Source organism: Pelobates fuscus, chromosome 2 (genome assembly GCF_036172605.1).
Source record: "Pelobates fuscus isolate aPelFus1 chromosome 2, aPelFus1.pri, whole genome shotgun sequence".
NCBI lineage: Eukaryota > Metazoa > Chordata > Amphibia > Anura > Pelobatidae > Pelobates > Pelobates fuscus.
In genome coordinates this window covers 84,523,700-84,548,364 of record NC_086318.1, presented here as the reverse complement: position 1 = coordinate 84,548,364, position 24,665 = coordinate 84,523,700, and the positions used below count along the sequence as shown (strand labels likewise).

General features: G+C 39.1%; 1 protein-coding gene across 4 annotated transcripts in view; it reads right to left on the bottom strand.

Annotated features, from left to right (window-relative positions):
* Nucleotides 1-3,568: 3,568 nt before the first annotated feature.
* Nucleotides 3,569-24,665, bottom strand: part of ARHGEF4 (Rho guanine nucleotide exchange factor 4) — a 176,740-nt gene continuing 155,643 nt past the window's right edge. For all 4 annotated transcript variants that reach the window (XM_063442358.1, XM_063442359.1, XM_063442360.1 and 1 more), the window contains 9 exons: nucleotides 20,512-20,691; nucleotides 17,834-18,025; nucleotides 16,193-16,372; nucleotides 14,048-14,280; nucleotides 12,538-12,667; nucleotides 10,279-10,410; nucleotides 6,988-7,231; nucleotides 5,761-5,838; nucleotides 3,569-5,323 (listed from right to left, as the gene is read on the bottom strand). In XM_063442358.1, coding sequence (XP_063298428.1) covers nucleotides 5,166-5,323; nucleotides 5,761-5,838; nucleotides 6,988-7,231; nucleotides 10,279-10,410; nucleotides 12,538-12,667; nucleotides 14,048-14,280; nucleotides 16,193-16,372; nucleotides 17,834-18,025; nucleotides 20,512-20,691 — 1,527 coding nt within the window. In that variant the 3' untranslated portion in view covers nucleotides 3,569-5,165. The remainder of the gene's footprint in view (nucleotides 5,324-5,760; nucleotides 5,839-6,987; nucleotides 7,232-10,278; nucleotides 10,411-12,537; nucleotides 12,668-14,047; nucleotides 14,281-16,192; nucleotides 16,373-17,833; nucleotides 18,026-20,511; nucleotides 20,692-24,665) is intronic.

Below are 24,665 nucleotides of genomic sequence, written 5' to 3'. Positions count from 1 at the left end.
TTCCCCTAAAACTGCTTACTGTCAAGACGGCGTTCCTGGTGGCAATCACCTCGGCTAGAAGGATAGGTAAAATTCAGGTTCTATCTTCCGCTCCTGAATTTACTGTTTTTCATCAAGACAAAGTAGTCCTGCACCCGAGGCCTTCGTTTTTGCCCAAGGTGGTTTCTAGTACATCTATGAACCAACCTATTGTTCTGCCTTCCTTCTGCCAATCTCCTTCATCGGATCTTGAAAGAAAGTGGCATCTCCTTGATGTTAGAAGAGCATTGGAAATTTACCTTAAGAGAACACAAGGCTTTAGGACCTCGGATCATCTTTTTGTCTCCTTTCAGGGTGCTAACAAGGGTTGTACTGCCTCCAGGCCTCCTTTATCCAGATGGCTAACTGATACCATTAAGTTGGCTTATTAATCCAAAGGGGTTCTGTTTGGATTACCATTGCAGGCCCATTCCACTAGGGCTATGGCAACTTCCTGGGCAGAAAAAGCAGCGCCCTCACCTGAAGACATCTGTAAAGCGGCTACTTGGTCTTCATTGCATACGTTTATTAAACATTATAGGCTGGACATATTCTCATCCTCTGAAGCTGCTTTTGGGCATAAGGTGCTACAGGCTGTAGCCTTCTAAATTCCCACCCTCTACTCGTTTTGCAGGGATCTTGCTATATACTACTTATGAGTACTGCCACTATACGTGAGAAAAAACAGTAATTTTACTTACCATAAATTCCCTCCACTTTTATACGGATTAAATAACTTTTGCAGTATTCAGTCTCAGTTTGGTTATTTTGTATTACTGGAGTTCTCCTCTAAGATACAGGTTACAGTTGCAAGAAAAAGTATGTGAACCCTTTGGAATGATATGGATATGCACTGTGAATGTTTACATGGTGTGTTCAATAAAAACATGGCAACATGTCATTCTTTGTGTGTTATTAGTTTAAGCAGACTGTGATTGTCTATTGTTGTGACTTAGATGATGATCAGATCACATTTTATGACCAATTTGTGCAGAAATCCATATCATTCCAAAGGGTTCACATACTTTTTATTGCAACTGTATATAGGGGCAGCAGGGGGGGCACGCAATTATCTTTCAAAGAAGGGGGAGCTTCTTGTCCAACCTAGAAGGAACATCCTACTTGGGGTACTGCTACTATACTAAGAAAAAAGGAATTTGCGGTAAGTAAAATGTTTTTTTTTTAATATTACTTCAATATAAACCAACAAACCTTTAGGCCCTTCTTCTTACCTTTTCTCAGGGAGGGGGAACATTCAATCACACATTCAGCTGCATTCTAAACATACAGCTCCTAATCACAGATATAACTCCCATCACACACAGCACGTACCCACATACCTCCGTCATCATAAGCACTATATAGGTATAGTTGCATTACATAAATAACGAGTAAATATGGAGACCATGTTTAAAGAGTACATCTTCATTTAAAAGGTGCTTGACAAATCTAAGCACTTTAATTTGTGCTGAGAAGAGATGGTGACTGGCTGGGAATTTGCTAGTAGTGTTCCATTGACACATATCTTCAGCATTTATCTATGGGCACCAGGTGATGAGTACCTCGCATGTTAAATAGAGAGTTTTGTTCATCAAATACATTGTTTTAGTAATTGCTATTTACTCGTGGGTTTAGGTGTGCATTGCTTTGTAATATTGAGCACTGACTGCACAGAATAAATTACATCAGTTGTTCCCAAACCAATCCTCATGGCCCACAACAATCCAGGATTTATATATTTCTCTTTTTTAACCCCCTTAAGGATTGAGTTCTGAACAAAACCTAGAATTTCAGCTAAATGTCTGTTCAACCATAATCTACCTCTTTCATATTAACGTGCTAACGCCATTATGGCATTTTACACCGTCCACATTTTTAATGGGCTTTAAAGCCCTGGTGGCATAAAACGCAGTAACAGTTTTGAGTGCAGGAGCTGCCGACATACCTACCTGGCGATCCGCTACGTCCCCCTGGCGGCAAGTCCGGCCCTCCCAGGCAATGAGATCACTCAAGCCAAAATCACAAGACTGGTATAGCAGGCTATAGAACTACCAGCAGGGGACTGCCTGGGTTGTCAGGCAGTCTCCCAACTGCTAAATAGTGGGGGGTGAGGGGAGGAATAATAATAACCCTAAAATAAATATATTGATGTATGTATATTTATACGTAGCACCTACCTAGAGATTGTTACAGATTATGTACATCCTTCACGGCTATTGTGTTCCCTCATGACAGTGGCCTCTTTCAGCAGGATAATGCACCATGCCATACTGTAAAAAATGTTCAAGAATGATTAGAGGAACAAAGAGTTCAAAGTGTTGCCTGGGCATCCAAATTCCCCAGATTTAAATCAGATTGAGCATCTGTAGGATGTGCTTGAACAACAAATCTGATCTATGGAGGCCCCACCTCCAACTTGGTCCTTAACTCCTTAAGGACAGAGCTTCAGAAGCTTGTCTTTCACTTAATGACAACAGCATTTTTTGCATTTTTTGCTATTTGCGTTCAACTGCAATTTGCATTTTACTAATTTATTGCACCGACACATATTATATACCGTTTTTTAAAGGACAGAAAGGGCTTTAATTTGATGTAACACACATATATATAAATGCTTATTTATTATAAAAAAAAATACAGAAATATGCAAAAAAAATGCATTTTTGTGTTTTTTTTTACAGTTTTTGCAATAATAATGTGTACATAATTAGTGCAGGTTAAGGAAAGTAATTAAAAATAAATTCATTTAGTTGTTCTGAATTACAGAATATATAATGTGTCTGGGATTTTAAGTTTTTTTTGGTAGTTACAGGTCACAAAGCACAAGGAGTAAAATACAGAGCAGGAGATAAAAACTTTTAAAGTAAGTTACATCAGATTGAAAATGAAACCATTTTGTTTTCATTCATGCTGTGTCAGTCAAAGCCAGGGGAGAAACACAAATACAAATTATTTAACTCCTAAATGGCAAAGAATTGAGCAGTGAGACTACAGGGTGATGATCTATACACTAAACCTGCTTTGTTAAGCTAATATTGTTTGGTGACTATAGTGTCTCTTTAACGCCTTAAGGACACATGACATGTGTGACATGTCACGATTCCCTTTTATTCCAAAAATCAAATCAAAATAGCAGAATTAATCTGGAAAAATGCTCTCATTTTGCTACAGTCACAATTCAGCGATATTCGCTTCTAATTTGCCATTCAGATATGCTAAACTTGGTGTTTAGTAAATAACCCTTACAGTGTATCTAATGTCAAACTGCAATATTTAATACATGATTTACCATGTAATATATAGATACACACACCTTATTCTATTGACCTGCAGCATTTAATTAGGATTATTTCACGAAAAGCATGTATCATGTGTCTTCACATACAATATGAATAGGACTTTAGGATTGGTAGTGTTATAAAATAATAAACCAGGTACATTTGTTCCTTTGTTACTGAATTACGTTACAGTAACATTCATTGAATAATGCAATGCTCACATTTACAGATCTTTTAGATTTACTATTGAACTGAACAAAACAGCAGAGGTGTTATGGCTTGGAAACTGAACTACCGTAAGGCAATTTTATTTCAGAAGAACAAACAAATAGATCCAAAACAAACAAAAAAAACATCAGAGAACAGAACAGGCATTATATTAATAATATTAAGTGAGAGTGGTTACATACACTTACTTTCACTCAAGGATAGGCACCTCCTAGCACGACGACTGCTGTGGACTACAACTCCCAGCATGCAGCGTGTCAAAAGTTGCCTATTCATGCAGGTTTCTTACCATAAATAAAACATACAAACAAATAGAAGATTTCATGGGTAGAAAATATGGCAGAAAGATTTGAGAAAAAAAATAAAATATATATATATATATATATCAAACATCAAAGCCTTCACTACTTAAATTAAAAATAAAAATGTGTACAAAAAAGTTCAAATCGAGTTCTCACTGGGAGCTGTAGGGTGCAACGAGCACCTTTAGCAGCAGAAAAAGTTACTTTAGGCACATTGTTTTATATTTTGTGTTTTTTTCTTTTTAAATACACTTATGAAACAAAGCCTAATTTAAGAAAAGAGTGTGATGTTGATTGGCACCATTTCATGGTATTGGTTCGCAATAGGTTTTTCGAAAGGAAATAAAATGTAAGAAAATACTCCAGTCAGTGACACAACACGTTTTAAACAGAGTTTTGGTGAAAGTCGATCAGTCTTCAGATAGTACTGCATAAATCAGGTATGTGTTCTGGATAACCTGCTCTTATAGAACTACAAACTCTTCTTTTCTATTCGTGCTATAAAGGCAGTCTGTTTCTGGTCTATATAAGCTGTAATTCAATGAAAGCTGGTAATAGCAGACTATCCCTGGTGTGAATCATAGGTTTTCGTAAACTCATCACATAAACATATCGGGGCTCATTGTCGCAAGCTTTCTTTTTGGAATACCTGGTACTGATTGCCGACCTCTGTTTGTACCAGGGGACTCACAAAGCCTGTAAACGAGCTTAATATAAATCTGTGTACAATAAAAGCTGAGCTCACGTCAAGGGTTAGTACATTTACTAATCACATTGAGATGGCAAAAAACGTGCCTTGTTCCTCAGGGTCTGTTAAGTTGTTAGTATCATGTTAACTGATGTACCATTTCTTATCATGCTCAGTGTTGGCTACAGCAAGTCGTTTTCAACATGAATTGATAGAATACTCTACTGGTAAACAAACTGGAAAGAAAATACAGTACATTACAATTGGGCAGGGCTTGGCAACCTGGCAAGTCCAGCATTTTGTTGGACTAGATTTCCCATCATCCTCAGAGACAGGCCAAGTGTTGTTTAGCAATATAACAAGAGCCGGATGGGGAGCAGGTGTAGCAGCTTGGCCAAACCCTTCCTCAGGGAGAACAAAAATACGTATGACATTTTTGCAGATCGGTCGCTTGACTACAGCAAAGGCAGCAACAAGTATGTTAAAAACGTCCAACTCTTTCCTAAAAAATAAATATCAAGTAATGTACCAGCCAGCGCCTCGCCCTGCAAGAAAAAAAAAAAAGCAGGGGTTCCAGGCACTGCATTTCATCAACTGTGGGTAAAGTGCTTTCTTTGTACATGATGCAAGGGCAAAACACAAAGCAGTCCTTTATTTTCGGAACGGCGTCAGTCGGCTTATGTTCTGCCAGAAGTTGGATGGCTTGCGTTTGGGCTCAGCAAGCATGAAGACTTGCTGCTGTGGGAGGTTGGCAGGCAACGTGGGGTGTTTCTGTCTCATCCAGAAATCATAGTAGGTCCTATTAACCGCTACGAGAGAAAACAAGAGATTTTTTTTAGGAAAGATTATGCCATAAGCTAACATCCCCCCTTGCCCCTCCCCCTTCTTTCTGTTATCTTAGGAAGAAAGAGAATCCTAATGCAAACTCTGTGGTTGTCTGTTACGCATGCTAATGTCATGATGAACAACAGTAGACCGTATTAAAGATTCTGTTGCACCAAACTTGTGCGGGAGGGAATGTATTCCAAATGAGAATGAGGACAGATATTTGGAATGTATTCTTAAAGGGATGCAGCTAACTCCAATGGTTACATTATGTAATAAAAACAAAATATGCAAAAAACAAAACTGTTGCCGAAGATAGTAGCAGCCATACCAAATATGGCTGAACTAGTTAAATGATGTTGCTATTGGCAGCTGAGTGTAATAAATACCAGTATTTTGTTTTGTTTTCTTACACGCTTACCTTTTGGCTTTCCTGCTGGATGGGGCTTGTTGGCGTTGACCATTGCTTGTTTCTTTTGTATTTCACTAATGCTAAAACCTAATAAAAAGATTAATAATAATAATTATTTTTAAAATGTGGTCAACTAGAATATGCAATGAGTTGGAAAATATTACAAGAGAGACCGCCGGTGCAAGATTTGACACAGAAGACTGAGTTTTATAAAATAAATCTGTCCATGCAGGTTGGACGTGTTGTTTAAGGCACTCTATCATCTATAAAACAAGAATGGCCAGGGCCGATTCAGGTAGATATAGTTGGACTACCAGGAATTTGGCAATTTGTGATTCTGGAGATCCCGGCGTGTTATTTCTTCACAGGGACAAATAGAAGATCCAGGTCAGGTTACTGATGATGTTCTAAAATGTGTTTATGGTGTAAAATGGTATAGTTAATCTTCTACGCTAGTTCTTGAATATTATTGTCCTATGCTGCCTCTCAGTGGTCATAACAGGTACAATGTCAGTTCCGTAAACAGTAGTTAAACTATGGCAGGTTATTTCAGTGTGCAAGTGAATAAGGGCCCTTAATACTTTACAGTAACAGGTTTCATAACCTCCATACCTGATAATGATTTCTCTCCACAACCCAATGAAAACACTTCTATTGTATTTGTTATTGTTTTTTTTAAATGGTTTCATTTTTATATTTATATGGATTTTGGAGTTGATGGTCCACACATTAGAGGGTTTGGTACTGTCAAAGATTTCCCCTCTAACTAAGAGTCAAGACCCTGCGATGTTAACGCTACTCTCTAGTATAGCTCCACGTTACGTGTTTGACAATGTTGCAGTATAAGTCATTTTCCTCTGTGTTTCTGGGTCTGTGGTTCTTGAGGAAAATTCCAACAATTAAAAATTTAGATTATTTGTGGACACTTAGTATTATTTTCTTGCATATTTATAAAGTTATGATATGGCGGATTCCTTTTCTTACTGTTCACAAACACAAACAGAAGGGGATGGTTGCCACACTTGCAGTTGAAGCCGATTGTCAAGGGATCCTACTAGTATATGTGCTCATTTTCGACACTGTAAATGTTTACATCTACTTGTACTGAGTTTGAGGAGTTACAAGTAAAGTTTTTTAGAGAGTGTCCCCCTGGAATGGATATACCATTTGTTACAGTTGTGAGAATTGTTCCATATCCAACATAAATCAAAGTATTCTTGTTTTTAATGCATGTACCTGTTTCCTTATCTAGAAGCACCTGCTTCCTTTCTTCATCAAAGGCCTGCAGCCAGCGCTGTTTCTGCTCAGGTTTTTTTGCAAGGAAGAGATGCACTTCATCAGAGACTTTGCTTTGCAGTTTGAATGCGTTTTTCACACTGATGTTAAAGTCTTTATCTTTACCGTCCTCTATGTTAATAACATCCATGTCATCCATGTTAATCTGGCCTTTGTAATATAAAATATCTCTTCGAAGGAGATCCTACAATTAAAAATAAATCATAATGAAAACACATAAACAGTGACATTTTGTAAATGCAAATATCTTGTAAAATGAGCCATGTGATATTTGATATAGATGATGTGTATTACTCTTGGGCAGAGGTAGGCAACCTTTGGCACTCCAGATGTTGTAAACTACATCTCCCCTGATGCACTGCCAGCATTATGGGAGATGTAGTCAGGGCCGGACTGGGGATACAAAGCAGCCCTGGAAAAAAAAAATCTATGCCAGCCCCATAAGTCATTGCGCCATATATTGTCGCATGTAATATGTAAGGCTATGTCTTGCACCCCAGATTATTGAGTTTATATATATATATATATATTGCTTTTTCTAATATAAAATATTGGTCCTTTCAGAGTAAAACATTTAATTATACAGTAAGCATACTCACATGCAGACACAGACAATCTCACTGACACACACAAGCTCATTGATACACAGCTTCATAGACAAACAATTTCACTAATATACATAAGCTCATTGACATAAAAACACAAGCTCACTCACCAGCAGGCACACACACACATGCAAGCAAGCACACTCACTAGCAGGCGCACACACACACAGCTTAATGTAGTGGTTCTGGTGTCTATAGCCTGTCCCTGCAGGCTTTTGAATGTAAACACTGACTTTTCAGAGAAAAGGCAGTGTTTACATTGCTTCCTAGTGACACCTCTAGTGACAGACACTCAGACGGTCATTAGAGGCGCTTCCTGTGTCAGTGCGGATTGGCTGAGATCATCAAGCTTGATGATCTCAGTCATAGAGGCAGAGACCAGCACGACGTTGGAAAAAAAAAAAGGTGAGTAAAACACTATTTTTAAAAACACACACAGACACCACGACTGACACACACACACACACACACCATGACAGACACACACACACCATGACAGACACACCATGACACAGACCATGACACAGACCATGACACAGACAGACACACACACACCGTGACACAGCCAGACACACACACCATGATACAGACACACCGTGACACAGACACACACACACACCATGACACAGACACACACCCTGACACAGACACACACCCTGACACAGACACACACCCTGACACAGACAGACAGACACACACACACCATGACACAGACACACACACCATGACACAGACAGACACACACACAGCATGACAGACAGACACACCCACACCATGACACAGACAGACAGACACACACACAGCATAACACACACACAGCATGACACAGACACTTGTTGCTACCTGTGTGGGTGGGTGGGCAGACTGATAGGTGTCCTGCGGCCGCATGGAGAGCTGGGATGACGGCCACAGGGGAAGCTCTTCTGGCGGCCGCTGGGGGAGCAGGCTGTTCTGTCTCTGCTTCCCTTCTCTCGCGCGCTAGAAATATTCCGGCCCCGGTCTCATTAAGCTGCACGCGAGGGAGGGGGAGCAGAGACAGAACAGCCTACTCCCCCAGCGGCCGCCAGAAGAGCTTCCCCTGCGGCCGCTATCCAAGCTCTCCATGCGGCCGCAGGACACCCACATGTCTCCCTGGCCCCAGGTGCCGACGGCCCACCGGGAAATTTCCCGGTATCCGGGTGGGCCAGTCCGGCCCTGGATGTAGTCCAGGACATCTGAAAGATCTAACTATACTCTAGTGCAGGGGTAGGCAACCTTTGGCATGCCAGATGTTGTAGACTACATCTCCCATAATGCTCTTACAGCTATAATACTGCCAAAGCATCCTGGGGGATGAAGTCCATAACATCCGTGCCAACGGTTGCCTACCCCTGGAGGGTCTCAATAGTGACTTAAAGACCGATCTGCAGCAGTTACATGCAAAAGAACCCAATAAATATTTTATCTGAAATGCTAATTGGTAAAGGAGATATCTACTATTTATAAGTTGACAACCAACCTGTACATTTAGGCTAATACATATAAATGGGGAATATCCTATTAAAGGGACTATAGTCACCTGAACAACTTCAGCTTAATGAGGTTGTTCAGGTGAGAACTATAGCTCCCTGCAGCCTTTCTCAAGTAAACACTGTATTTTCTGAGAAAATACAGTGTTTACATTGAAAGCTAGGAACACCTCCAGTTGCAGTCACTCAGAGTGAACCAGAGGGCCTTCGGAGTTGATGAAGGCATAATATGCCTCCATCCACTCAGATCTGCTGTCAGCAGAGCACAGGGCAGCACTGTGCACAGCATCCTGTGATTCAGTATCTCCTCCCTCTGCATGCAGACACAGAAGTTTCCTCATAGAAATTCATTAATTCAATTCAGAGCTGTGTTTAAATCATGCTGGCTCTGCCCCTGATCTGCCTCTTTTTCAGTCTCAGCCAATCCTATGGGGAAGCACTGTGATTGGATCAGGCTACCACATGTCAGAAGACTGCTTGTTTTTCTGAGTCTAACAGCATGCAGATTTACAGCTTAAGGCTTGAATACATTAAGATTTTTACTATATTTATGGAGGCATGAGGGGCCCAGGGAGGCTAGATGGTGGTGTTAACACTATACGATTTGTAGATGCAGGTCTGTTGGAGGACACATTTGGAATTTACTAATAAATGCACCATTTTGTGTATATACACATCATTGAAGTAACCAATACTGATAACCTGCACATAAACCACACTAAAGTGATTAAAGTGACTATGTCACCTCTGGTCACTTCATGACTATTACATAAAGATAAAATCTTTCTGAAATATTCAGGTTGACTATGTTGAAATGTCCTTCAATTTACAGAAAAAGACATCATAACACCAAATAAAGACTACTTCATCTCACAGACAAAGAAACAAAAAAATGGACAAAAGCCAATGCTTTTGCTGCCAACTTTTATCTATTCCCGCAATTTTCTTTATTGATGGCTGTGAGAAAAGTTCATCGTTTCATCCATCACACGAGTTGGTCTACAGAGGTCCACATGATAGGTAACATTGTATTGTTGATATACGTCTTTGTTATATTCGTGAGCAGTAACAGAGCCACTTTAAAATTGCATGTTTGGGCATGAAGATAAATACCATACCTTTTTGCAGTAGATAATTTGATGATCAAAAAGGAAAAATATCCGTTGCTGACCCTTTGATTGAAGATGTGAAATCTTGGTCAATTCTCCAGAGTGTATGAGTTCTGAACTGCTTGTAAGAATATCTTCACCCTAACAGGAAATTATATACATATTTATTTTCAAAGAGGCTGTAAAACACATCTACAATACTACCGTACAATCAAGAAAGCGATAAAACAGGGTTGCCCATAGTCACCTATCTTACCTTTTACAATACCTTTTTATTTTAGCATTAGACCAACTTATTAGATATAGTTACTCTTCTGCAGGTAAAAAAGGAATTCAAATGGGCTCCCACGCAATTAAAGATACGGGTTTCACTATAGATTTTTTACACTTTCTATCGGACCCTATAACATCTCTTCCAAATACAACCACTCTTTTCTATCGATATGGCTTGATAACATGCTTCCAAATTAACTGGTCAACATCTTTGAGATTAGGCCCAGGTCCACCAATAAGTGTAAGAACACTGAGCACCCTATCATGGACAACCTTGAATTTCAAATATCTAAATATACTTATCCCCCCACAAATGTCCACTATACATTGAATAAACATGACCACCTGGCTAACGTTGGGGATCTCCTCTATGGATGGGAGCATCTCTCCCTCAGCCCCCTCCTAAAATCAGATATAGTACTCAAACTTTTTTTACCCTTTACAGGCCTTACCCATACTATTCTCAAGATCAGACAACAAAATTCTTAATAAGCTGTTATCCAAATTTCTGGCATCATAAACAACCAAGAATTGCAATGCATAAATTATATCAACCCAAATTTAATAAGAGTTTAAATATTCCAAATCTAAAACTTTACACTCTAGCAGCACACTATCGTCACGCTCTATATTTAATTAAACTATTGGGACAATTCACAGTAGTACATATAGAAGCACAGCTTTGCCCTGGTGTAGCACTCTCTCAGTTGCTAGATGCTCCATATGCCTTTCTTCCAGAGGAACCGAATGAAAATAGTTTATTGGCATCCACTATAAAAACGTGGAAACTGATTAGACAACTCCTAGGGCTCCAGTGGCAATACACCAGATTTATTCCCTTTATACGTAACCCACACTTTCAGGATGGGGAAGCCCAATATCGATACTGCTCTTGGGAAGCCGCAGGTCCTACCAACATATATGATTTCCTGGATGAACTCAATGAAATGACCCTCACATTTGATAAAATGAAACACAAATTTCATGACCTCGGTCTTCCCTTCTTCACTTACCTACAGACACGCAGCTCATCTGCATCTCAGCTGGGTAGACTGGAATTACTCTATAGATTACCCACTCATGAAAATTAGGCCTAGCTTGGATCACTCGATCACACAGTTAGGCTTGTTAAGGTGGGTAACATATTTCCCAACATTAACTCACGAGGTGCTCATAGTAACAACTGTCAAACTACCCCATCAGCTTCCAACCGAAAAATGCATTTGAAGATCGCACATCATGCTTATTACTCTACTGAAAAATAATTATCTTCAAGTTAAGGACTATTGGGTAGATACTTTTGTATTTCTCCATTACTTGCAACATTAGGGGTAGCAATGGAAGAGTCAAGTCATGTTACTAAACTACACCACATGATCTTGGCTGCAGCATGTAAAAGTATATTACACCACGGTATCAGTCCCTCCTGCCCTCCACTATCCCTGTTTCACATGTAAGAAACCTCTTTCTTACCTGTCATCCTTCTATTATCTCATTGGATAGCTCTATTCAATCCAAAATGAAATCTACTTTACTGTACTAAGAGGTTTTGCGGTGACCGTGGCAGGTGTGCTAACACCTCCGTTTTCTTATAATGTGGATAGGGATTTGGGATAGTGTGTAAGTAATTTTACAAGTAAATAGTTTGACTGATCTACTCGCTGATTTATGTAGTCCTAAAAAAATTAATATAATATAATTAGTATATATTTTACACTAGTGGGTTAATGCTTAAAGAGCAATTGTGGAGCAAAGCTCTAAAAAGCCATTTCCATGGAAACCAATCAGATGTTTTTGCATATTTGTCTACTTTTAGAATGTTGCCCCCTCTTGCTCTTCATGCATAATTACAAGGTGATGATCATGAGCCTGTCATTTTTTATCATCAAAAATCTACCGGCTGCGGGTATTAATATTTAATGGGTGCTATTTTTATTTTTTTTTACAAACACACGTGTAAATGAGCCAATGATGTTTTATTAAGGTTTTAACTACCTCCCAGCCTTCGATAGTGCTTTGCCAGTGAGCTATCTTGTCAATATTTTCAAGCCTCCTCTTCCGTTCATTGATCAGTTTGGCAACATTTTTCATAGCATCCAATGCTGCTTCGACATCTGCAAAGTCCCTAATTACAAAAAGGATAAAAGATAGTAAAAATTTAGCTACTGAGCACTTAAAATGTTATCATAACATTTCTTTGAAGCAAGGGATGCATAGCTAGCATATAAAACACATAATAAGAAAGCGATTTTGGGTATAGATTACTCAAATATTTAAATTATGTAAATTTACACAATTTGTATTTTTCTCTTATTTGGTCAGCTTTTATAAAACATTTTGGAGAACAAAAAGTTTTAGAGAGTATACGATGCTCTTTATCTTGCGATATTTCACACTGGGTCTGAAATGTAAATATTAAAACAAAATGCATTTTTTCTTACATAAAGTAGGTCTGACAAAAATACATAAATAAAAATGGTCAATACCTTGCGGATATGTATTTGTAAGGATCCTGGAGGCATTACTGGTAGAACAGCTAATGAAAAGAATGTTTGCATTTGAGCACAATACCCAGACACAGTAAATAAAGAGAAATCACACATTCTGTATATATATATATATATATATATATATATATATATACACAGATATATATAAAAAAATAGATATTTAAAACATCTATAGCAATTTGTATTAATCTCTGAAATGCTAATGTAAAAGCTAACTGCGAAATGGAAACTCCTCCCCTTCACTGCATGTAGGAATGATATGATCCATTGAAACTTCCTTCGCTATAAAAATTGCAAATTATTATTATATAATTATTATTCCTTTACTGTTTGGAAACAGGGGGTAAACTGACATTTTCAGCACACTTACAGGCAATAAAACAATCACCAGTGACTTCTAGCAGTGGAATGTGTTCCTCTACAGGCTGGTAATGATTCCTACAGTATAAATAAGGGTGAGTGAGGACTAAATCTCATTGTGCAAAATACATGAAAGTAAAACTGTTTGTATTCGATTCTGGGAGTGAAGTGTTAAATTCTTCTTGCAGCACTGCACAAAAGCTGCATGCTCATTAAAGCCTCACAAAAACAAATGACAACTGATCACTCAGTGCTCACATCTCCTGTTAATTTTTATGATATGAAGAGATGAATTTTTCAAATTTGAGACCTCGTTCACTCCTATTACAGTTTTCTATGTATGAATCTATGGAAAACATACATTCGGTCAGATACAGGAAAAAATCAGAAGAAAATATTAGTTGCTTAGCTGCAGTTAGGTACATGATGTGTATTTAATGGTAAATGGCCATGATTCTACCTTGTGCTGGGGAGTTTTGTTAAATTCTCTATGGGCCATACTAAATCACCCAGTCAGTCCTACTGAATACACCAGACTTTTTGTGTAGATCCCCAATCCGTCACCAGACCGCCATGTGCTAGAATCTACTTTTTGAGTTGATTAATCTGAGTATCAAACTTCAAGCCTGTAGTACCTGTGCTGGGGATTCGTATATTTCAGAAGTTCAGCTAGTTGGAGTGGATATTTGCAGATCTTCTGTACTGGTGTCAATAAAAATCCATCCAAGGAGATGTCAATCATTTTCTGGACGAGACGGCAGGTCTCAAAAAAATACCCGTACTTTTTGACCTTTGAGAGCTTGGAGAGTTCTGTGCAGGCGTTAGGATGGTTGTTGCAGTATTCGGAATACACCTGAAAGTCTGTTTTCTAAAGGAGGGAAGCACAAAGACACATCAAACCTGCTATCCTTTAAAAGATCAAAACATAAAATGATATATTCTTTGCTTTAAACCTGAATATTAGTGAGAGAATGCCGTGATAGCGATTGTCCCGGTAGCTGTGTAAACTGTGAAATCTTCAGAATAGGAGGCACCTTCCATTTGTTAAGCTATCTGGTTTTGTACAGAGGGAGTAGAAAGTTCAGATATGGATACAAGCTTGTGGAACCCAGAACCGTGATTCTGTTACAATAACTACAGCAATGTTCCTGCTGGTTGCTGCACTTGAAGAACTTTGCCCTAGAATAGCTGTTTATAAATATCCCCTCAGTTGTTATTAATGCAGTTTGTTCCTTCACAATACTTCAGTCTATTTTAGGAACCACAGCTTGATTAACACCGATCTCCAACGAGGATAATGAGACCCAAGACTAGGTTTTTGTAATTAGTCAGAACTGCTCATTAGAAGTTTGTGTTGGGAGCACTGTGAGGGCTAATCTGGATCTTTGTGCATTTCCCGAATTTATTTTTCCTTCTTCTAGGCGTATACAACCATGAGTTTCACACTCATTTTTATCTATCTGACCCATTCCTTTAATGAAACACCTTCTGTTTATTTTGTCAGTGTTACTCAAAACAATGTCATCATTGCCTCTCTTCATTGTCACTATATATACACAATGACAGCATTTCTCTTTCCCAATCTTCGTAATAAAAAGTTTGTCTGTTTATGTGAGAATGTAGCCTTTAAGGTTTCCTTGTATTCTATGTTAGACATCAGTCAGAGACAATAAGTATTGAAAAAGCTGCTACTCACTAATGTTAGCAAAGCCCATTGTAGCAATTTACAGCTTTTTGGTAAAACCTAATAAATTGAAAATGTACTCTATCAGGGTTAATCAATAAACACCGGATTTTGTCTGGCTGGACAAAATTGGGTGAAGATAGCAGCAATTGCCTGGATTCGGTCGGTGAGCGGATTCAAATCTCTGCTTTCGCATCTGACCTCTGTACAAAGTATAGGATTCTGAAGATTCACAAAGCACCGATTTTAACAAAATTCAGGAGCGAATGCATACAACAAGATGCACATGAACACATTATTGTTTCCTTTCTTTTTGCATGTGATGGATAATATTAAATATTATTTGTCAGCTGGCAGCACTATCAACCAATGGACAAATAGTTACAAAAAGCTCGGCACTGCGAGAGTTCACCATGTGGCAGCTGGCCAGCGTTTGCCATTTGGACTTAAGTGAATAACCCTGTATGTTTGCAGGCAGCATTTCATTCTAGTCTCTCTCTATTTTCTTGTAAGGTACTGGCTTCTATGGTTTAATCAAATCCTGGTGCAGACATTGTAACAGGACACTCTAAGTAACATTGGAGACACCAGCATTGATCAGTGCAGTGGTTATGCTGTCATTTTTGGGCTAATGGCGTTGGGAGCAGGTCATCGATAGAATTGATATTAAGTGTAAATTTGGCATTACCAAGTAAACTGGAGGGGGTGAGGACTCTGGGTGCCGGGGAGAGCACTTGCGTTTACCAGCCTGCTCCTCGACAGTTTCACTAATAATGGGGGGGGGAGCAGCACCCAGAGTTTTGGCAACATAAATACTACACTGAGATGGCTCTGTTGCATATAGTGACTTAGAGGATTTTTCACATTCAATTATTTTGACCTTGCATTTGAAATTCACTTTGCATTCTCACTTTAGTAAATAAGCCCTTTAGTTTTGCCCTAAAATGCAAACTCTAGGTTTCAAAAAAGATGAAATATTCAATTAACCAATCTGCAAAGCAATTGCATGACAATGTACTGTTCGGCGGGGCGTTGCAGAAACTCATTGTAAAGCGTTAACAGCCAGGAAGGAAAAACAATATATAGGCTTACTTACATATTCCAAAAAACAAGCACCGATCTCACTCAAATGTGGGGCATCTTTGTTGATTCGTTTCTCTAGAGTTTTCAGGAATTTTTTCTGAAATTTGTAGATATCCTCAATGTTCCCAAATATTGTCCACAGCTGATCCTCTGTGAACATGTCGGCCCGTTTGCGGCATTGCTTTATGTAACCCTTGGTGAAACATATCAAGATGTAAGAAACATGGCTGTGATCATAACCAGGAAAATATACAGATTGCGTTTTAGCACTTTGGTTGGCATGTTGACACATTTGCACCAAGATATTTTGTGATGGTTTTGAGTACATATCCTGTATTCTTACAGCCATAGTGCTGGCTGAGCATCATGGGAAATGGAGTCCACAGCATTTGGAATGACAACAAGTTCCCTAGAACCCTGTATGTTTTTCTTAGAACAATGTGTAACTGTCACAACAAGTAATGGCACTTGATGTAGACTTGTTAAAGCACCCAGTCAATGTTTAAAGGTCTGTCATCTATTTAACCCCTTAAGGACACATGACATGTGTGACATGTCATGATTCCCTTTTTCCAGAAGTTTGGTCCTTAAGGGGTTAAAGAAGTTCTATTCAATTTTGGATCAGTTTTTAAAAGTGCAGCAATCCCACCAAAAAGCAATGTAATGCGCCTACTGAATACTTTTAGCATATTGACCAAAACTGCTTGGTTTGCCCTTGGGATATATGCCCCAATTATTATAATTATATTTATATAGCGCCAACAAAATCGGTAGCACTTTACAAATGAGCTTTGACCTCCAGGGGCGTACCTGGAGCATTTGGCACCCGGGGCGGATCTTATATTTGGCACCGCCAATCCCTCTCCAACCATAATTTTAAAATGTAAAAAACACTCACACATGCAGATACATAGACACACAGATGCACACACTGGCAGATAGAGATACACAGAAACATAGGTATACACATGCAGATACATAGAAATATGTAGAGTAGAGTGTGTGAGTGTTTATTGTGTGCAGTGTGTGTTTGTGTGTGTGTGTATAGTGTATGCAGTGTGTGTATAGTGCATGCAGTGTGTGTGTGTAGTGTGTGTGTAGTGTATGCAGTGTGTGCGTATAGTGTGTGTATAGTGTGTATGCTGTGTGTATAGTGTGTATGCAGCGTGTGTGTGTGTATAGTGTGTGTGTATAGTGTGTATGCTGTGTGTGTGTGTATAATGAGTGTGTACTGTTTGTGTGTGTCTCCCCTCCCCCCTGACTCTTACCTGTGTCCAGGGAGGGGGGTCACACTACATTCCCTGGTGGTCTGGTGGCACAGTATGGTGGCCCAGTGAAGAGGGGCCCAGGAGTCTCCACATACAGCAGCATGTCCTCTGTTCTCGCGATCCGCAAGAGCATTGCCATGGGTTGCTATAGCAACACTCTCGCGGATCATGAGAACATGCTGCTGCTGGATGTGGAGACTCCAGCAAGCGGCATGAAAATGCACCCCGGGCTCCCCCCCTTAGTACGCCACTGTTGCCCTCCCTAAGCTATTATTAGGCTTCTCATAACATCATGTGTTACTTACTGTGCATTGTGAAACACATTATTATTTAGAGAAGTTACAGATGTCAAGCGATTTAATGAGGTTTAGGAGTAGTATTTTTACCTCACATATATCCTTCAAATGTTTGATATAATCCTTTTCTGTATTTAAGATCTCATTGATAACATTGGTCCTCATTTGGTCTTTGTTTGTTTGTCCACAGCCATGGCGTCTGGTAGCATTTCGGGTGTCCTTATCCTTCTCTCCAGCTTTTGGGATGTATTCTTCCATTGGTTCATCCTGGTTGACACGAAGCTGTCGAGAAATGAATGATGAGATTAAATAAATCTGAGTGGCCATTATAACAGAGAGAGAGAGACACGGTCATGTGGAAATAGTAGGAATACATGTGCCTGATAGCATTACTTTAATAATTGTCATTATCAACATGATTTTGCCAGGATGAAGACTTTGAGATTTTATCTCAGTCATGTGCCATGGGAATAGAGCTTTTTAATGCCTGACTAAATAGTGCCAGGCTACTCTTCACACCATAACCACTACAGAGGCTAAAATCAACTGTTAAAGCAACTGATTTTTCCTAACATGTCTCAATTTTGAACTGTTAGACAATCGAGATTAAAGGCAAGAAACTGACAAGAGTTCACGAAAAAAAACATCATACCTCTTATCATGGAATTCAAACCTCGAGCACACTTTAGATATCATGTATCTATTAATAGAACATAGATCTTATATAAGGTATGCACAAAATGGTCACTAGATGGCAGAATAACAATTTGATTTAATTACACTGATATTGTCAACAAAATGCCTGTTCTTTCCTGGCAATCAATGGGGGAAAGGGTTGGGATTGCACAGCTACCAGGACAGAAGGGAGTTGTATGTGGAGTGTATAGGGAATATAGAGACACCAGAGATAAAGAAACAAAATGCAATACAAAGGTAGAAAGACACAAATGGGGATATGTTGTAAGAGACACAAAGGGTTCAAAATGATGAGAGAGAAACAGGGGATAGGGGGAGAGTAATAAAAGTGTATGATCTGGATTTGGGAAGTGGGGACTGATCTGCGGTATCAATGGAAGAGAGATATCAACTGTGGGGGAAGTTAACTACGGGCGGAGAGAGAAGTTTTCATTACAGGTGAAGTTTTGGTGGGGTGCGGGACAGCATTTTGTTTTTAGGAATCCCTGCATTTAACCACGTAAACAACACAAACATTTGCAAACTGCTTGGCAATATGTGTGTGAGCTGTCATGCTATATACTTATATATTTGGACATTGTGTTATTACTCTATGACCCGATGTGCTGCGTTCTCCCTTTTTCTGCTTATCCTCCTTTTTTATTTTTGTATTTATTGTTAGTTTTTATTGTCCTAAGATGGAGGGAGGGGAAGATGACAGTAAATATAATAACCACAACAATATATCAAAACTAAGCATCAACAATGACTGTGTAGGAGGTTCTGCAACCACCACACCTAATGGGGTCATGACTAACTCCCATTATACCTTTCATTAAACGGTATTATTCTCTAGAGGTGGAAATTCCATGTGCGTTGTCACACAGGATAAGTGAGACAAGTGTTTACCAGCTGCCCTGTAAGACCTAACACTGTGGATAAAGATAGTTTTATTTGAACAAGTTTGAGAGGTTTATTTATGTTGTCTTGTTAAAGGGAAACACTAAGCAATGAAACAACTTTAGCTTAATGAAGCAGTTTTGGTGTACAGATCATGCCCTTGCAGTCTCACTACTCAATTCTCTGCCATTTAGAAGTCAAATCACTTTTTACCTGTTTATGCAGCCCTAGCCACACCTCCTCTGGCTGTGAATTACACAGCCTGCATGAAAAAAATGTTTCTTTTTAATCACATGTTTCTTTTTAAGCACAGTGTGTTTACTCTAAAAGTTTTTCTCTCCTGCTATGTAAATTGGACTTTAATTACACATGGGAGGCCGTCAAAGACTCTAGCAGACTATTAAAGCAGGAGATAATAAATTCTAAATTAAACACATTGTGCAAGGGATGCTAAACAATTTAGACTTTTTTACAGTATGTGTGCAGGGAGGTTGTATGAGTATGAATCAAGGGATGTGTAGCTTGAGCTCCATAAACTAAGTGATTTCTATACACTCAAACCACTTCAATAAGGTAAACTTGTTTTGATGCTTAGTGTCCCCAGCCACAGCAGAATATTCATGCCAGAACAATTTTCTAATCAAACTGTAGTACATTAGATGATCACAATCGTGTATGAATGGCACACACACCAACCAAGGGGTCAATGACAAAACTGATAGAAGTTCCTCTTTATTAGCTCGAAATAATTTACTTGTAATGTGTGACTTATTTCTCAGAACTTATTTCTACATTGAATAATAGAAGTGGATTTGAGTGTGGAACTCTATTACTTGGTGAATTTGCTGTATATTAGAAAGCCAAAGAAGCTGAAGATTCAAGTAGTAACGTTTCAAATTCATATAGTACAATTATTTTAAAAGTGAATTTGTTTTATTAAATTTAGCATGTAACACTTGAGAAATACTAACAAGGTTTGGTGTGATCATATGAAGAATATTGTGTTAAGAGTGAGACGTGTGTCTTGTTTTTCATTCTGCTTGTTTCATCTTGAATATGAACATCGATGGAACGGTTTCTTTGCTGGAGTTAGTGCTCTGATAATTTATAATTCTTGGATTTAGTTACAAATTGAATATAGTGCCTCGATCAATGTTTTCAGAATAATTTCATGCAATACATTTAGTACTTACTCTCACAAAACTGGCAGGAAACCATCCCTCACAGTCAAGGATCCTCCCCCACCACCATTCTTTATTGGTGGCGTCCATCACTTCGATGACACTTCCGACCTTGAAACCCAGTTCTTGGTCATCCATAGTGACATGATCCCATAGGGCTTCTGCATACACCACATTTCCATCACTTATCAGCTGTGAAGTCAAAGCAGACAGTTTAATCAAAAAACATATTGATCCAAATCGCCAGACCATCAACAATTTGCTTTACCTCATTTCACATTACGGTTATGCATATCACTTATTACTGAAAAGACAACACTAAATTAAAATGTCTCTATATTGCAATCCTACAAAGAGCATATGACCTTTGAATATGGAAATTGACTGCTATTATTTTTTTCTGATCAAATATGGCATTGACTTTTTTTTTATAATCATACAAAGTCAAATAAATGAGAAAGTAATAGTAAAACAAAAAATTTGCAAATATATCATATGGCAAAAGTGGAGATCACGTACAGCAGGAGGACCAATTTTGTCCATGCTGCTTTAGTGGCATTTAGATGACATTTCCCATAAGTATTTCTTGAATTATGTTGTCCAACAACCTCTGCAGGGCCTAAAAAAAAAAGCTACTGAATAGCAGAAGTACGATTTCAGGGTCTTCCAGAGATCTTACAAATGTTTTGTGTTCAAAATAAATTACAAACAAAAGCAAAATTAAAGAATGGATCATAGTACATGATATATATCACGTAAAAGTGTAGACAAAAATGGAAGTATAAAAAGTAACACAGTCACAAAATACAAGCATTAAACTTACTAGGACAGTTCCACATAAGAATTATTTAAAAAATTATTTTAAGAAAGAAAAAAACGTCAGTTAGGCATGTTCCTTTATTTCGTACCTGTTACTGGTAGTTCAATTTGGAACAAAATGGTATATTTCTGAGCAATGCTACTCACTCATCAGCCCTCATTGTCATCTTGATTAAAGGAACACTATAGGGTCAGGAACACAAATATGTATTCCTGACCCTATCGTGTTAAAACCACCATCGAGCCCCCCTGGCTCCCCCTTCCACCCTAAAGACACCAAAAGTGTTATTCTGAGGCAATCACAATGCTTTCACACAGGAAAGCATTGGATTGGCTCAGCTTGTTAAAGGACCACTCTAGGCACCCAGACCACTTCAGCTTAATGAAGTGGTCTGGGTGCCAGGTCCAGCTAGGGTTAACTAATTGTTTTATAAACATAGCAGTTTCAGAGAAACTGCTATGTTTATCAATTAGTTAAGCCTTCCCCCTAATCCTCTAGTGGCTGTCTCATTGACAGCCGCTAGAGGCGCTTGCGTGATTCTCACTGTGAAAATCACAGTGAGAGCACGCAAGCGTCCATAGGAAAGCATTATGAATGCTTTCCTATGTGACAGGCTGAATGCGCGCGCAGCTCTTGCCGCGCGTGCGCATTCAGCCGACAGGGAGGAACGGAGGCGGAGAGGAGGAGGAGAGCTCCCCGCCCAGCGCTGGAAAAAGGTAAGTTTTTACCCCTTTCCCCTTTCCAGAGCCGGGCGGGAGTGGGTCCCTGAGGGTGGGGGCACCCTCAGGGCACTCTAGTGCCAGGAAAACGAGTATGCTTTCCTGGCACTAGAGTGGTCCTTTAAGGAGGCAGACCAGGGGCAGAGCCAGAACAAGTCAAACAGAGCCCTGGCCAATCACCACTTCCTCGTAGTGGAAAGCTCAGTGTCTGCATGCAGAGGATGGAGACACTGAATGGCAGTACTGCACACTGTGCAGCACTGCCCCAAGAAGCACCTCTAGTAGCCATATACGGGGTGGCCAGTGGAGTTATCACTAGGTTGTAATGTAAACACTGCCTTTTGTCTGAAAATACAGTGTTTACTGCAAAAAGCCTGGAGGAAATGATTCTACTCACCAGAATAAATTCAATAAACTGTAGTTTTTCTGGTGACTATAGTGTACATTTAAGAAGCCCTGTGTGCTTATTACAGACTCAGACACTTAAATGAAATTATAAGACATATTATAATTATTGCATAATTATCATTATTAATGCAAAAATCATTCACTTATAGGGAGTAAGGACAGTATAGTTTTATTCAAATTATTATAATGCTAATAAAACAAGATAAATACGGCATGAAACAGGATATATCTGAGTGAATGCTGAAGAAGAATGCAGCAATTAAATATTTCCTTAATATAAGAAGTCGGATATTTTTGGATTATGATACAGACATGCACTGATTAAACAGCGGAACAGCAGGTGTATGGACCAAGGAATAGACACGTGTGGCTAACACACCCAGGCAAGTTACTGGCCTGAAATCATGGCTACCACAAGCCTCTTAGTTGAAAATAAAATGACTTACAGGGACTCAGTGCCATATTTGCCACTGGACCTATTTTGCAGTAAGTCCACTTGTTAAAGATCATGCAAGATGGCAATAAGGCCAGAGGATAAATTGGTGAGATGATGACCAGGCATGAGAATAAGATATAAGTGTATGTTAAAACAGTATTTATTTCAATGGCATAAGTATTTTGTTCTAAGCCCAAACACGACACCAGACAGCTAATACTAGCCTGTATTGAATACAGTCCCTGAATGAAAGTGCTGTAAGATTGTCTGCTTTGTGACTGTCCTTCACATTTTTCATTTTTCATTCCTGGCCCTCACGCTGCCTTGTTAGGACTTATATCGCATCTTATTCCCCATGGTAACAGAAGACCTTTCACTGCTTCTCGGAGATTATATGAATGTTCCAACAAAAAATTAAGAATTAATGTGAAAAAGGAGTTTTCGTATATATATGTATCATTTCGTATGATCTGTATCATTACAACCAGGCACTGTTGTGTTCCATGTCACAAAAGGGCCTAATTATAAACGACAGGTAGACTGCCTGGAGTAAATGGGTGTGGAAGGCAGGGAATATTGTCACTGCGGAGAGATGAATGAGGATATGTTTATACACATACAAATATATCATCATACACAGCGATCACTGCCCAACACACTCTTGTAATACTCTAGAGCATACCTTCCAAGTGTCTCTATTTTGGGGGATAGACCATATTGTGGGCATATTATTTTGTCCTAATGCCCCTCTTTTGTGGAAGCTCAGCATTCTTGGTTTATCTGAACTTATAACTGCAAAAACAGTAATACTATTCACAGTAATGGTGTTTTTAACCCCTTAAGGACAGACGACGGATATATTCCGTCATGATTCCCTTTTATTCCAGAAGTTGTGTCATTAAGGGGTTAAACTACAATAAATGTGTTTAGAAATCAGTCTGTGTAAATAAGTCACAATGTTCTTGATCTAAGTTACAGTTTAGTTGCATACATTGTTATTAGTAAGTATTAGCAGCCCTGACTCTGGCCACACCCCCACTCACACCCATAAAATGTAAGAGTTCCAGGCTCTAAATTTAAAATGTTGGGAGATATGGAAAAGAGCACTAGATTACTCTACTCAAAATTGTCAAAGGGTTTGGCCCAGAGCAGAGGTAACCATAAGGTGACCCTAAGAGGCTGCCTATGGCCCATGGATTAGACAAGTTCCCAGGAACCATAGGTTTGGTTGGCCCCATTCACCATCCCTATGTGAAGAATGAAGGGAAGGCCCTGTTGGATCTTTTATTGGAGCTATCACTTCCGGCAGTCTTTGCATATTTTGCAAACTGACAGATCCAATGTGAGTCCGGTGGCCACGGAGTCCAGGAAGGTAAGTTTTATTTACCTCAGGCTGTCCCTCTTGGCCGCTGCCATCTTTATCCTGCTGTCCTTTTCCGCTCATATCGCTTTAGTTGCCATGAGCCATGTCCAGTGCTGTATTTGAGCGCATGTACAACACTGAGGTCCATAGAGGATCCCACGAGACCGCAGGACCCTCCATGGACAGGGACTAAATCCCACAGCCTCCGTTGGAGACAGCTGCTGGGACTGGATAAAAGTTAACTGTGACATACTGGTGGGTTTAACACTATACGCCCATATGGTGTAGCTGAATCCCGATATTTGTTTGACAAAAGTTATAAACATTTTCCAGTTTTAATACATTATCTATACGTGTGTAAAAAGTATAAAGAAAGCTAAAGAAGATCACACATAACTAGATTGATACATAGCAGAGAAG